Here is a 14,782-nt window from a genome sequence, read left to right on the forward strand (position 1 = left end):
GGCAGATCGTAGAGAACAATCCTGAAGCAGGAGGGGAAAGACAAGTTGAAAAGGATTGTAGCTTGCCTCCTATGGTCATCGTATCCTGGATTTAACCCTCTCCCTCTTCACACCACCCACCAGTTCACAGAGGCTATGCCGAACCAACAATAGCAACTAATTCCAGGGACGGGATCCAGCATGATGCTCCCTCCCAATATTATTGCAACTTCATTTCTGGTGGTGGGAGCGTTGTGGTAGCTGTGGGAGTTTAAGCCAAAGATACTCAATTCGTTTTTACTGAGGATAGTTCTCCCAGCCAGTTTTACTACCTCCTGGCAAGCTGGGAGGCATGTGCTGGCTAAATCCCGAAAACACACGCTGCCTTCACGGCCAGGATCTGTGGCAGGGGTTTGCAACTGCTCCCCAAGGACTTGTCCAGACTGTGAGACCTAGAAGGGCTTCCTAAGTCCTGGGTCTCAATAAACTCCTTGTCTTCCCCCGCATCACACTGTCTGCTATGTTTCCCTTAGAAAGAAAACAAGCTGTCTACGTTAGAAGGAAGTCAGAGCACTCTACAAATCCCTGAGCTGGTAGTCTGGAACTTGGGACGGTGAGGTGTGCTTTAGAGCACATCTCTCCCACCATTTGGACACAGCCAGGAGAATTATGAGAGATATCTCATCACCCATAGGAACACCACACCCCGGAGATCATAAGATGACAATATACCTAGTAACTTTACTTTGGCACTAAACGTTTCAAACGCATCCATCAATTCTGTTAACGTTATCCCAACCTTCACTTCTTAAAGAAATGATTATCTAATTATTTTTTCCTAGCAGAATGGTTGAAAGCAGATTGTGAAGAGGAGACTGTTCTTGCTAAAGCACAGATTACAAATACAGGAGAATGAGGGTTTTCGTTTAAAATATGCTGTTTGTTCTTATGCTTGTAAAGATAATAGTCCAAGCAGAAACAAGCACTGTCCTTCGTGTACTTTGAGTGATATAGTTTAACTGCAGGATCGGCCAGAAAAAAGTCGTCCCCCCCCAACTACCTGTCATGAAAAATATCTTGCATATTTAAGAAAATAAGACAATTTTCTCTGAAGTTGTTAATGAAACCAACTACTTTTCATTAAAAAAGAAATCCCGCCAGTCCCTGGAAACATTATTTTCAGCCACAAAACCCAACGTATTAACCTCAAAGGCCAAGTAGACTGCTACATTTTTTCATTGCTTAGTAGGAGAGGCAGGCTGTTTTTCAGGTTCTTGAAATCCATCTGCCATGAAAACACAATTTGTAAAAAAATGAAATTTCCTTCTAAGAAAAATTCAAATGAAACTTTCCCATCACCACCACTCAATTAGCAGTGACATAAAACCTGTAAAACTTGGCTCAGAAACGGCTCACTTTCACAGCTGCTCCCCTGAATCTGAGAGCAGAGACACCAAGGAGAAGATCTGCCCATTTTGGGTTGTCCCTTAAGAAAGAGATTAGCAGACGCTTACATAGCGATTGGGACTGCACATGGGAGAAAAGGCCTAGTGTGGACCCCCCCACTAGTCACGCAGAAGTGAAATCATTTTCTCCGTGGCAGGAGGCACGGGCTACAAATTTGCCAGATAACGAGTAGCCAGAGGCTGATACGAAAGACAAATTCTCTTAGTGAAATCTTCGGGGAATATCCCAATACGACTCCTATGCTGGCAAATTGGTGGAGAAGTTGGCAAGTAAAACGTAGCCATCTCATGAGGACGCTGCGTCTCGATTTTTTGTTTGTGCTTTTTTTTTAACTGCAATTTTCATAAATCCCTCTGGCTAGTACCGTCAAAATGAAACTTACCAATTGAAATTCTGATCCCATTGATTTTACACAAGGGATTTGCATGGGTATGAAAGAGCAGGAACTGCTCTGCAATCAGTCACGTCTCCATTTACTCCCAACCAAAGACATGTGGTAGATTTGCTTTTCCATGTACGTACTTGTCATCTCATTCCCACGAGCTTCCAGATATAAATTACCCAAAATTCAGATATACAGCACCTATTAGCTCACAAATGAGCAGTAAATACTATTGCTCCCTGAATGCACTGACATTATTTATGAGTTACCTTTTGCCCTCTTTTTTCCCCATTTCTACCTTCTATCTCTTTTTTTACCCCTTTAACCACATGCCATATTTTTTTCCCTTCCTTTCAGGGGAGGGAAAATGAAAAAAAAAAAAAAAAGATTCTGGAAGGAAAGTGTGATGGGAAGCAGTGCTGGGAGGACATGATGATGTTTGCCTGGAAGGAAAGTGTCAGGGAAGCTGTGCTTAACATACTGGAAGTGCTATTAGAAATGGTATTGCTAGCCCTAAAGGAAGGGTCTGTAGATATAGCAGTAGCACAGCTCAAGACAGCAGGATGTAAGAAGAGCTCAGAAGAGGCAGTGGGCCAAGGCCCGAACTGGAAGATCAACAGTGCGTGAGCGTACAATCTCTACCACCCAAAATAAGAAATGGCAAACCACTCCCTTCCCCGAGCCGCTCGCTGTGAGACAGCCCGGGGGAAGTCTGGACCTGGGATTTCCTGAAGGCCTGTTCACTAAACAGAGTAATGCTGGTATTAAGCCTGTTGTATCCTTTCTTCTTAAGGGGGGGGGGGTAGGAGTGGATTTCAAGGGCAAACCTTCCCATTCACATGCTATTTCCTAACAATCAGCCCTTCCTTTGCAGACTTCTTGTTTATTATGTGTGTGTGTGGGGGGGGTGCTTTCTTCATATCAGGCAATAGTCCCTTAGTTTGCTCATCTGTATGTTTGATGGCTTTTAGCTTGCTGTCCTCAACACTCCATTCTTTTCTTTCTAATTTTTTTATAGTCAGACTGTCACATATCAATCAATGTTATGGATTGAAGCTGAATATATCATGACTTGTCTATGTGCTGGAAAAGCATTTTAAAGAAATTTTCCCCATTGACATTTTCTGTTCCCCATTTCCCTCCTTAGGAAATGGTAAAACCAGACAGGAAAATTGCAGGATTTTAACTTGCTAGAATTCCTAAATAATTGCTAGATGTAGTGGAATGGTTATGAAAACAAGGCAGGTTATCTGGTGAGAAGGAATCTTTGATTGCACTGCAGCACAGAAAGAAAAAAAAAAACCCACCTGTTAATCAGACTGATGGAAAACATATCCACAATGGTGGCGAAACTTGATGGCTTCCCTCAAGCACGTAAACAATTTGTATTACAAGTGTTGATCAAAACAATTTAACTGATCAGACCGCTTCAGAAGGGCTCCTCACAGATCTCGCACGCCGGAGGTGCGAGCCCAGCGCACAGGGGCCGGCGGCGCGGAGGACCCGCGGGGCAGCAAGGGAACGGGGCGTCTCCACCGCCTGGGGCTGCGGTACTGCAGCCCCGGCCCCATGGGCGACCCAAGGCCTATTAAAATGCACTGCTGTGTCATGAATCCAACCACACGTCTCCCAGCCCCTCTGATCTCTGTACTACCTGGGCAGAGCCAGGGCAGTGACAGAGGTGCGGGAGCTGTGCAGCTGGGCAGACCCCAGCCCACAGTGACCATGGCAGGGGGGAGAGGACCCAGGGGAAGGGGGGACCGGAGCCCAGGTCACGGCCTCTCCCTAGCCCAGGGCAAGGGGAAAGGAGCTGGGACTGCGGCCTCTGCCCAGGGGAAGGGGGAGAGGAGCCCAGGTCATGAACTCTCTCTGCTGGGGTGAGGAGGACAGGAGCCTGGGTCGCGGCCTCTCTCTGCCTGGGGAAGAGGGGCAGGGGCCTGGGCTGCAGCCGCTCTCTGGCTGGGGAGAAGGGGGAGAGGAGCCCAGGCCGCAGCCGCTCTCTAGCCCCAGGGAAAGGGGGCAGGAGCCCGGGTCGCGGCCTCTCTCAGGCCCGGGACAAGGCGGGCAGGAGCCCGGGCCGCGGGCCCTGGGTGGCCCGAGGCGGAGCCCGCAGCCCGAGCCTGACCCCGCCGCGGCGCTTCCCCTCAGGAGAGCCGGCGAGGGGCCTCGGCGGGACCCGCGGGGCGGCGGCGGCGAGAAAGGCCGGCCGCGCCGCCTCGGGGCGGGGGGGGGGGGGGGGGGCGCGGGCCGGGGCGGCGGCGGCGACCGGGCTGAGGCTGAGGCGGGGGCCGCCGCGAGCATGCGCGAGCCGCGCGCGTCACGGGAGCGGGCGAGGCCGGCGGGAGCGCGGAGCCCCGGCGCGCCCCCCCCGCCGCTGCCGCTGCCTCCCTCCCTCAGCATCCGCCGAGCTCCGCGAGCGCGCCCCGCCGCCGCCGCCGCCGCCGCCCGTGAGGGACCCGCCGCCGCCCGCGCCAGACGGGAGCAGCCCGCCAGCAGGGGAGAACGCGGAACCCGCGAGCACGGGAGAGGGAAGGACCCACCCCCCGCCACGAGCCCTCTTCCTCCTCCTCCTCCTCCTCCCCCTCCTCCTCCTCCGCCTCCTCCTCTCCGCCGGGAAGAGCTCGCACGGCGCCCGCAGCCCCGCTCTGCCCGGTGCCCAGTCGGATGCGCTGATCACTAGGGAGCGGGCAGAAGGGGAGGAAGGAGCCGCGACCCGCCGAGGACACGCCGCGCCGCCCAGAGATTTAGAAAGCTTTTTGTAATCCTTTTTTTTTTTCCCTTCCCTGCCGGGGCTCTTTTTGCCGGCGGATTTGGGCTGCCCCCTGCCTCCTCTCCTGCCCGCGGAGGAGCCAGCCGAGGCGGCGGCGGCGGCGGGGGCCCGTTTTCCTTTTTTTTTTTTTTTTCCTCCCATTTTGTTTTTTTTTTTTTTCCCAATTTTCGGGGCCGCCATGGGATGTACCCTGAGCGCCGAGGAGCGGGCCGCCCTGGAGCGGAGCAAGGCCATCGAGAAGAACCTCAAGGAGGACGGGATCAGCGCCGCCAAAGACGTGAAGCTGCTGCTGCTAGGTGAGCCCGGCGCCGCGCGGCCCCCCGCCCTGCGCCGCGCTCACCGCCCGCCCTGCGCCGCGCTCACCCGCCTTTCTCCTCTCTCCGCAGGGGCCGGGGAGTCGGGGAAAAGCACCATCGTGAAGCAGATGAAGTAAGAAGCGGCGCCGCGCGGGGCCGGGGAGGGGGGGGGGGGATCGCGATCATAACGGCCGTAACGGTGATGATCGCGACGGCGGGAGCGGCGCGCGGGGCGGGGCCGGGCGGGGCGGGGCCGGGCGGCGGCCGCCGAGGTGAGCGGGTGCCCGCGGCCGCCATGTTACCTGAGGGGCCGGCGGGCGGCTCCCGCGCCCGCCCCGCCGCCGCCGCCCCGCTGCTGTTCGGGGCCGCCGTGGTGCTGAAGCGCCGGCGAGCGGGCGGCAGCGGCCGCCGAGGCAGCGGGGCAGAGCCGGCGGACGCGCCGCGGGCGCTCGACGGCAGGTTCCTGCCCCCCGCCTCCCCCCCCCCCGCGCCTCAACGCCCGCTCCCCCGGCGGGGGCTGCCCGGCTGCCGCTGTGGCGTTCATGGAAGGAACGCCAAAATCCGCCGGTAATGCGGATTCCGCGGAAAGGCGCCCTGCCACCCAAAGCCCCTTTCACCCGAGCTTTTAGCCTTTCAATTAATGAGCGGCGAGTTTGGCTGCCGAGCGCCAATTAAAGGGGCCGAGGAGGCAGCGGCGGGCGGCAGCGCTTCGCCCCGCTCCCCTCGCCTCGCCTCCCGCCGCCGCTTGCGAGCCGGGGGGCCGGCGGCGGCGCGGGGCAGCGGCGGCCGGGCCCGGCCCCGGCCCGGGCCCCGGCCCCGCACACACCCCCCGCCCTGCTTCCTCAGCCCTCGCTGCGCGGTAAACAGCAGCGCTGGGAAAACCCACTGCGCGGCCTTTTCCGCGGCGTCGCGATGGCTGGAGTAAGGGGAACGCTGATGAACGGCTGGAGATACGACCGTGGCGGGGTGCTGGGGTTTTCTTTCTTTCTGCTTTTCTTTTTTTTTTTTTTTTTGTTTTCCTCCTTCCCCCTCCTTTTAATTGAAGTACAATCACAATCCCAGCCGCCCGCTGAAGCAGGCACGACAGGCTGGTCCAAGGCGGCGCCATCACTGAGCAACCCCGTGCATTGATTCAGTGCCTCGCTTTTAATTCGGAAAAGACACGGAGCCCTTTCTGCTTTCTAACGCTGATGGTTGCGGAGGGCTGCTCGCCTGGGAGGGGCCCGCGGAGGCCGGCGTTGCCTAGCGAGCGAGGGGCGCCGGCGGTGGGTGTGGAGGCTGCGGGGAGGGGTTGTGCGTGGCAAGCCGCAATCCGGGCAGCGGGTCGCCGAGCAGGGGCGGAAGGGCGCGGGCGCGGCGGCGGGGCCGGGCGGCGGGGCCGGGCGGGGCGGCGGCGGCGGCGTTCAGGCGGTTGCCGTGGTGGACAGCGCCCAGCGGGGACTCGAACCCGCCGGCGCGGCTGCCGCTTCGGCGCGCCTCGGCTCCGCCCGGCGGAGGCCGAGCGCCGCGCTCGGCTGCCTCCGGACAGCGCTCGGAGGCGGTCGGGAGGAGCCGAACGGGCTCGGAAAGAGCCGAAGGGGCTCGGAGCCGCTCGGGCATACCGCTGCCCTGCGCGTCCCTGCGCGGGCGGCCCGCAGCCCCGCCGGGAGACGCCGGCAGGCGTGACTCGGGCATGCCCTGCCCGTTGCTGTGTCAGGCCGTTGCGTCTGGCCGCGGGGGCTCCCGGGGGAGTAAGCCGCCCCCCTCCTACCCCCCCCCCGGCGCACGGCGGGCCCGGGAGGGCTCCCCTCGAGCGCCCGGCGCGCCCCGCCGCTCTGCCCGCCCGCAGCGGGTGCCGCAAGGGCTCCCGCTCAGCCCCCGCTCGCCCGCTGCGGCGGGCGCTTTCCACCCGGAGAGGGCCTGGGGGGGCCCTGCGCTGATGTGGGGCCGGCGGCGCGGGGCTGGGTGTGCGAGGGGGATCGGGGGGGGACGCTGCTGCGGATGAGCACCCATAAATTATTGAGCCGCTTCTGCAGAAACAGGCTGGCATGGCGGACGGCGGGGTTTGGGCGAAGGGAGAGGCTGTGGCGACCACAGCGGCGGCGCGCCAGCGCGCACACGGGGTCCTTGGGCGAGAAGGGCAGGCTACGGCCACGGTGGCACAGGCGATTAGTGTCCAGCGCTGCTGGGTAGCAGAGCTCTTGTTTTTTAAAGCAAATTGTCTCACGATAATAACCAGCCTGCTGGGCTGAATCGCTATATCGAGGACTGAATAATACCCCACTGTTGTACATATGTATTTTTTTCCATGAGACAGTCTGAAAGTAATGCATGGCAGGCTTGCAGTTTTGTGCCTGACTTGAAAAATGCAGAGACGGCAGAGACGGCTGCTATGGTGGCAGGGCTCGTAGTGTCGGAAACTGGGAGGCGTCCGTCAGCGTGGAAACTCCAGTGAACTGCGCGGAGGCTGGGGTGGGAACAGCGGCGTTGCTAGGAGCACGGCAGCAGGCATCTGGAGAGAGCCGCCCAGGCGCAGGCACAGGGGAGGAGAGCTATGTGCAGTGAACGACTCGGGGAAATTAACATTTCTGAAAATTAATTTAAATATAATGCAGGCATTAGCATTTCACCTGGTCAAGCTCCATTAGACAGGCTTGCTGGGAACCTAATGAATCCTTAATAAAGATTAAATCGCATGTTCATTAGATTTTGATGAAAGAGACTGCTATTTTATTTTTTTTTAATACTGTGGTATTAGTGTGCTTCTAGATAATAAATCTCATCTTCATGAATGGCTATAGCGGTTTCACACGTGGATGTTGCCTTGAAAAGCAGCACAGGAATCTGTAGACAGATAATAAAATGCTAAGACAAAGGAATACAGAGCAGGCATTGTTAATGGAGGACTAAAAGGTTCCAGGACCTAAAAGGCTTACCCGGACAGTGTCCAGGTAAATCTTGAAATATGAGGTAGAAGAAGTGACAGGTAGAAATTACAGTAATTTGAAAGTGTGGCCAGGATGGGAGTTGGGATTTATAAAATTAATTAAGGATGTTTTACTGAAATATTTGGAGATATCTTTTAGCTGATGAGCGGGAAGTTATCCAGCAAAGAAAGGTACTGGTGAATGGCAGACGTGTGGAACTGGAGGTTAGCACGCACGCCTCAAACCGTGCCAACACAGGCCTAGGAATAACTCTTCCCGTTGCACTCAAGGGCACTCGGTCACAGGCTCCCTCAACCCTTGCGCTTTGATCTACGCCCATCTTGGCTGGCTACATTTGCTTGTTATTCTTTCACAGACAAGGATGCAAAGTCCTGCACATTACTTTCACCCATATCTCAAAATGCAGAGTTAGGGCCATGCCAGTTTGGGAACAATCCCGAAAGGTGCGACTGGGCCATGCAGGCTCGAGTGACTATAGAGCTCACCACAACGTTCAGAATCAGGCTGTGACATGATCCTGTTTTCACTCAGCTTAAACTAAAAAAACAGCCTTAACCAAGCAAAACTGGGGCCTCCTATGAAGACCCAAGCCACAGGGAAGAGAGTAACTGTATTAGAGAAATTTGTCTTCCACTCCCACCACCCCACTTCAGTAAATTCTCTTTAATGTTAGGTCTGCAATGAATGTTATCATTTTTTATATCTTATGTCTTGAAATAGATATGGAGGATGTGAGAAAGTTGCAATGTGCAATGCTGTTTTCTGGATTGTAGCGTGGAGTCAAGACTGTTGTGGTTATTCTAGGACATTTTTATGGGGACCTATAACTCTAACTGTAGCAAATATGTTTATTCATCAGTAGGCCCCAGCCTAGGAAGACACCAAGCATATCTCAGTCTATTACTACTCAGCAGAAAACTTAAATATGTGCAACGGTCCGGTGGCGTTCAGGGATGGACTACTCAGACGGGGACACCGTCCGCTGCCGTCAGCATGAAGCTTCTAGGGAATGCAGCGTTTAAATGTTAATGCACAGCAGCTGAGTTGGCTGGCACAGCTTCAAAACCAGGGTTCTGCCACCTACTCATCAGCAGCCTTTGGGGACGGTGAGCCAGAGCAATATTCTGCCTTCCTAAATGAGGCGTTAGTGATGGCTGTGGCATTCAGGAGGAGACAGGGCTTCACCTGCCTAGAGGAAAAACCCTTGGCATGTTTTTTTTTTGGTTTTTTTTTTTTTTGGCTTTTGCCTTTGCAGAAGCAGAGGCTTCTGGCCCCTGCTGAGCTGGGAGCTCTGTGGAAGCTGAGAACTGGGTCCTGCTCCCTCAAGATGCCAGAGCTTCTAGCCTAGCCTGTCCTCCAAAATAGCTATATTTCAGTTTGTGAGCAATGATGGGAATACCTCACTTGATAGGCTTCTTTGTTGTACCCTTTTTTTTGCAAAATATTTTTAAGTTATCACAAGGGCAATAATATGTAATCAGGAAAAAAGATACACTAGCGTACGACTGTTATCTTTAAACATCTACTATCTTCTTCCCAACAGCCATCAGTCCCAATAGCCATCTGATATATTACTTTGACCTTTTTCAAAAAGCCCCTCAAAACAGCCCCAGGCTCTACTTGCTCTCTATGTAACTGAATTACTTATAATCTAATGAAGTTCTCTAGAGTGAGAAACAGTCTCCACCCTCTGGTTTTACAGCCCATCTCAGCAATTTTATGGTAAATGCCATTGAAACGTAATGATGTGTTGTGAACACCCACTGCGTTCTTTGCTGCGTGCTTCTGCATCCCAAAACTTTAGTGGTTTCACACTTGCAAGCCCTTTCCCTGGGAATATCTCACCCCCATGGGGGCTTATAACGTGGAGGGTGCTTCACCTCTGTGGTGCAGTCCCCAGGAGAGGGCTGCAAACCGGGCTGTCATCGCCCGTCCCACTCCTCAGTGCTGCTCCTGTGCTCAGGCACTGGGAGCCCGACCCCACTCAGCTGCTCTGGAGGCAGAGGAGGGCCCCACTGCCTTCCTCCCACCTGATCACTGCATGAGCTGGCAGCCCCGAGGCTTGGCCCTCACCTGGGCATCTGGACACCTGGAGCCTTCTCCCTCCTTCCTTGTGTCCTGCTCTGGTTTTGAGGGTTCTGTGACTTACAGCCCGAAGTAGGGCAGTGACCCTCTGCACCTGGGTAGTAGTCGAACTGGGTTTGAATAAGCAACAGGGGAAAGTGTTACAGCCTTTCTGATGAAGTTTTGCTCTTCTCCAAGGTCTGTCCCACCGCATGGTGACCTGGCGATGGATTTGGCACAGTATATATGGCATTCTGTTGCTTTGTCTCTTCAGACCCCTTCAGGGAGGCTTACAGGCAACTCTGATGGGGCTCTTCTGGCAGTGAAACCTTTATCTAGTAGTAAACAGTTTGCTGCGGCAGTTCTGGGGAGCAGGGAAAACAGCTAATGGTACATCACCCACCTTGAGGAACCCAGGGCTCCTGCCAGGGCTTGAGAAATCATCGTAGCAGAGCCTGCGGCAGCAGTGGGCTCTCCCTTGCTGCAGCTGTTTCTTCCACTTCCTTCCTAGATGCTTTCTTGCATCCCCAGATGCTGTGGGGACCACTTTCCACACCCTGCAATGGCACAGTGCAGGGAGATTGCCTCTGGAGCCAGCCAGAAGTAAAAGTTGGGAACAGAGGAAAGTGAAGCTGTTCATTTTCGCTTGTAATTGCAAAGGACAATATGTTTTCATCACATTTTTTTCTTCCTTCTGGATTATTAGTTGTGCTTATAAACCAAAACATTAACAACCACAGTTCATTTCTGTATACTTAAAGTACTTGTTAATAGTCTGAAAGAGATTTCACAGAAAAGCAGTAACAATGTTAGCAGGCAAGACAAAATACATTTTGGGTTTGGGTTTTTTTCCTTGACAGTTCTTAATTTGTTTCTTGTTTTAGGAACTCATAATAGTAAAAATATCTCTCAGTGACAACAGTGAACTGCATAGCTTCTCCGCTTTCAACCTAGTTTTAAAAAATCTTAAAAGAAATTTGCCTGTCATATTCTGACATGACACATCTAGTCCTGTTGGAAATGTTTTAACAATCTAACAAGATGAAAGCAGTTCTCTTAATGAGCGCTGAAGAAAGAGACAAATCTGCTGCACAAATGTAACCAGGGATCTGTTTTGTTTTATGTTTGGCTTCGCTAACCCAGAGGTTGTAAGAGACATTACACTGAGTCATGACAAATGAAAAAAAGTTTGTGGTTTTCCTCTTCAATCTGTCCGTTTCAGTCTGTGTGGGAGACAACTTACATCTGAGAGAGAGCTCTTGAGTAGGCATATCTGGGGAATGTGGGGAAGACTGCTGATCGAAATGGGGGAGAAAAGAAGTGGAAAAGAGACAAAGTGATGGAGGTAGAGGCACTTTCTTGGCCCTTCTACTTGATCTGGTTGAGAGGAAGAGTGATATAAAGAAATGATTCACTGCGGGCCAAGGCAATAGCAGGTTGCTGGTCACTTGGAGAATAAGAGCCAGGCAGTAAATAACGTCTTACAGAGTCATGATTAGTTACCTGCCATCGAACTGGTTTGTTCTGGCCACTTCACAGAGTTAAAGCCTGCCCCTGTAAGCAGTCAGGCTTCCCCAGTTTCTCCTGGATTTTCAGGATATAAAATCCTCTATTGAAGCTGGTGGTTTTACACCCCAGAAAGCCCGATGCAAGTGCAAGGTCTAAGAGCTTGATTTTGCAGCTTTCCGAGCTCATTCACCTCCTGCTCAAGCCATAAGAAAGGTAAAAAGCTTTCCTTACAGGCCAGCAGCAGTTTACAGCACAGATGGAGAAAGACTAATCTATCCTATATGCTCTGAAATCCATGGTTAAACTATGAGTGTGACTGAGTGCAGAAGACAGAATTTGATCCTGTATTCTTATGAAAGAATAAAAGAGGAGGAGATCTGGCAAAAGAGAATCGGCACTATTTCTCATAGGTATTCCGAGTCACAGGGCCAGAGTATTTTAAGAGTTTTGGACCCTTGCTGGTGCATTTGCAAATCTCATGAGATATGAGGTTTCTTTAGAGCCTGAAATTGCTTCTATAGGGCCTGGAATTGCATAGTGACTGAGCAAGCTCTGTTTTCAAGGGGTTCTTTGCTTATTTCTTTGTTTTGTTTTTAAAATAAATTTTAAAATAAAGTTTCCATCTCTCCTCACTTTAGAGAAAAGTTTAAAAAAAAGTCCTTATTCTAGCCTCATTGGGAGCAAAATGAGAAACAGTCCAAATGAAAACAAAAGAATAAAATAGATCTCAATTGCTTGGTTATTTTTGAAGCCTCACACCTATTCTTTTAGTTTAGCAAGACTGACACCAGCCATCTCACTTATTTAGGGTCAATTTGAATGCTGTGCTCCCACATCCTCCCCTTGATCTCACTGGACTTTGGACCAAATTCTTCCCATATCGAAGATGATGTCTGTCCAGTGTACAATTTTTATGACTTCCAGTGTATTTCAAGTGTTTGCGTGGCACTTGGTAGGACACTGGAAGTGGCTAAGCTTCATTCACGAAAACAAAAACAGTAAACAAAAAGGTCTGGAAATTACATTTTAGAAAGCATGGGCCCGTTAAACCTAAGGCCATTTTCATTTCCTTAAAAATTCTTTTTATTTCATTCTTAGAGGGATATAGTAACACTTTTTGCCATGACTTTCCTAACGCTGAAGAAATGCTCTGCCTAATATAAAAATCCCCCTAAACTGTTAATTGAATCATTCACATTTTATTTTTAAGGCCATTCATGGAAATGGCAGATGCAGGGATGTTTGAGAATTACAGTCCTGATTACAATATGCTGTTAGGATTCTGCTTAAAATGAGAAAATGCAAAAGGCTGAAAAATGCTACTGGATAACATGAAGCAGAGAAAGTGACAGTTGTCTAGTGCTGAGCAAAAGGGAGGAGAAGCCCTTTAATCCAAAGCTCACTCATTGTCTGCTTATTGCGATGATAAAATAAAACTCTTGATGGAGGCATTTCTTAGCTTAGCAATAAAAATGCTCATCTTCCCCAGCTTTCAAATTAATTGAGAAAGATTTGAGGAACGCTCTCTCAGAACGGGGCCCAGGGAATTGTATAGGAAGCTGACATCATGTCTATTTTCAAACTGCCAATCAATAATACTTTCAACACCAAAAGAGAAGGACAAGAAGGGCTGAAATTGCCTTGTTTTTCTTTCTTCTTGGGCACATCCCGCTCTGCTTGGTCACGAAAATTATATCAGTTCATCAGCAGAGCCTTCATCTGAGCATAAAATCCGTACGCGAAAACAAAGTAGCTTCTGTAATATTTAAGATGCAACCCTGCAGAACAGCATGACGTTCTGCTGGAAAGAGCTGAAGTACACGAGCTTGAGAGAGAAAAAAACATGTGGGTAACACCGAGGTCTTCCCCACAACTTAGAGGCAGGCCATGATTGTTGTTAGTACCCTCCTCAGGCCATTTTGTGGGGTTTTGTGTCCTCAAGAGCCAAAGGCATTTTACCCTGTTTGGATATCCTATCCGGTTAGATATAGGATAACTTGTATAGTTTTTTCAGCAGAAATTCTACAGGGTTAACATTGTGGGACTTGCTTTTGGAGAAAGATGAGGAGCCGCCAATACTAGTCAGTGTCTTTGAGATGCAAGTCAGCGTTCTCTGAGAAAATAACATAAAGGCATTGGCTGGAGTCTATTTCGGCATGCAGTGTGGAAGGAAATACTGAAAACCGGGAGCAGGTTTAGGCGGAAGCAGCATCCAGTGCTGACAGCACATACAGGGTTTAATAACAAGGAGGGGAGCTGCTTCCCTTTGGCACGTGGCAGGGTACGTTACACAGACGTGTACCTGTACACGTTTCACACTGTCAGGGGGTGTCTCCAGGACTGGCTTTGGCGAACAGAGTGGAGAACAGGTTGCCCGGACAGCTTATGGCGTCTCCATCCTTGGAGATATTCAAAAGCTGCCTGGACAATGGTCCTGGGCAACGTGCTCTCGGTGACCCTGCTTGAGCAGGGCGCTTGGACTGGCTGATTGCCAGAGGTCCCTTCCAACCTCAGCCATTCTGGGATTCTGGGCTCATTAAGATTTCATTGGTCAAATCCACCCAAGGAGACATTAAAAAGAAGTATGCTATAGCTGTCTGTCTCTTCTGTCAGGCTCCAGCTGTTCTCTGGTATTGGTTTGATGAAGTTATTTATCCCATCCTGAGGAGGCAAATTTTATTTGAAAATATCTTAATAGCTTTATAAAACAAGCCAGTGCAGCCATAACCTTCTGTGGCTACGCTAGGTCTAGTTTTCAATCCTTTTTGGTACCAGCAGGGACCTATAAGCTTGAACACTCCCCTTGAGAAAACACTGACTTTTGAACATTTGCTTTGGGGGTCTGAGTCTAGAAGAATATCCTACACTAGAAATACCCCGCTCAGAGGATTCATCGCTTCAGTGTTAGCCTCTTGGCAGGGAAGCCAGGAATGGATGTTTCACCTTTGTGCACATCCCTGCTCTGAAACATACCCCCCCCCCCCCGCCCAGGCTAAAAAACAGAGCAGTGACTCAAAATGCTTTAAGGCTCTCCAGCAGCTTAAAACCAGTATTAAGCGCTCTTGTCTACAAGAGCGTTGTCAACAGCAACTTGTGCACATCGTGACAGTCTGCTACAAGACTTGGAGGTTTTCTCTATCAGCTGTGAATTGTTACTGAAGGGGATGAGATAAAACAGACCTGTACTGAGGAAAATATAACTTAAATGATATAAATGTATACTATCTCCTAGCAGAATTTTGTGATTTACCTTCTCTCTGGAAGAGAGTTTTTAAAGTACTAGGCAAGAGCAGTGGGAAGGGCAGGCACACAAAATGGATGTTTGACATAATAACCTAGATAAAAAATGAGAGGTTTTATAGCCAGATTTCTGGAGCTGTGGTATGCG

General features: G+C 51.2%; 1 protein-coding gene and 1 long non-coding RNA gene across 4 annotated transcripts in view; one reads left to right on the forward strand and one right to left on the reverse strand.

Moving 5' to 3' along the window:
* The window catches only part of LOC104146286 (uncharacterized), a 39,916-nt gene extending 34,867 nt beyond the window's left edge, over nt 1-5,049 (reverse strand). For both annotated transcript variants that reach the window (XR_011143108.1, XR_011143107.1), the window contains exon 1: nt 4,962-5,049. This is a non-coding gene — a long non-coding RNA (uncharacterized lncRNA). The remainder of the gene's footprint in view (nt 1-4,961) is intronic.
* GNAO1 (G protein subunit alpha o1) overlaps nt 4,274-14,782 on the forward strand; it is a 166,858-nt gene continuing 156,349 nt past the window's right edge. Inside the window, exons 1-2 of one of the 2 annotated variants that reach the window (XM_068955270.1) lie at nt 4,274-4,894; nt 4,985-5,027. In XM_068955270.1, the coding sequence (XP_068811371.1) occupies nt 4,777-4,894; nt 4,985-5,027 (161 nt within the window). In that variant the 5' untranslated portion in view covers nt 4,274-4,776. The remainder of the gene's footprint in view (nt 4,895-4,984; nt 5,028-14,782) is intronic. The other variant, XM_068955269.1, reaches the window with a different exon arrangement.

Source organism: Struthio camelus, chromosome 10 (genome assembly GCF_040807025.1).
Source record: "Struthio camelus isolate bStrCam1 chromosome 10, bStrCam1.hap1, whole genome shotgun sequence".
NCBI lineage: Eukaryota > Metazoa > Chordata > Aves > Struthioniformes > Struthionidae > Struthio > Struthio camelus.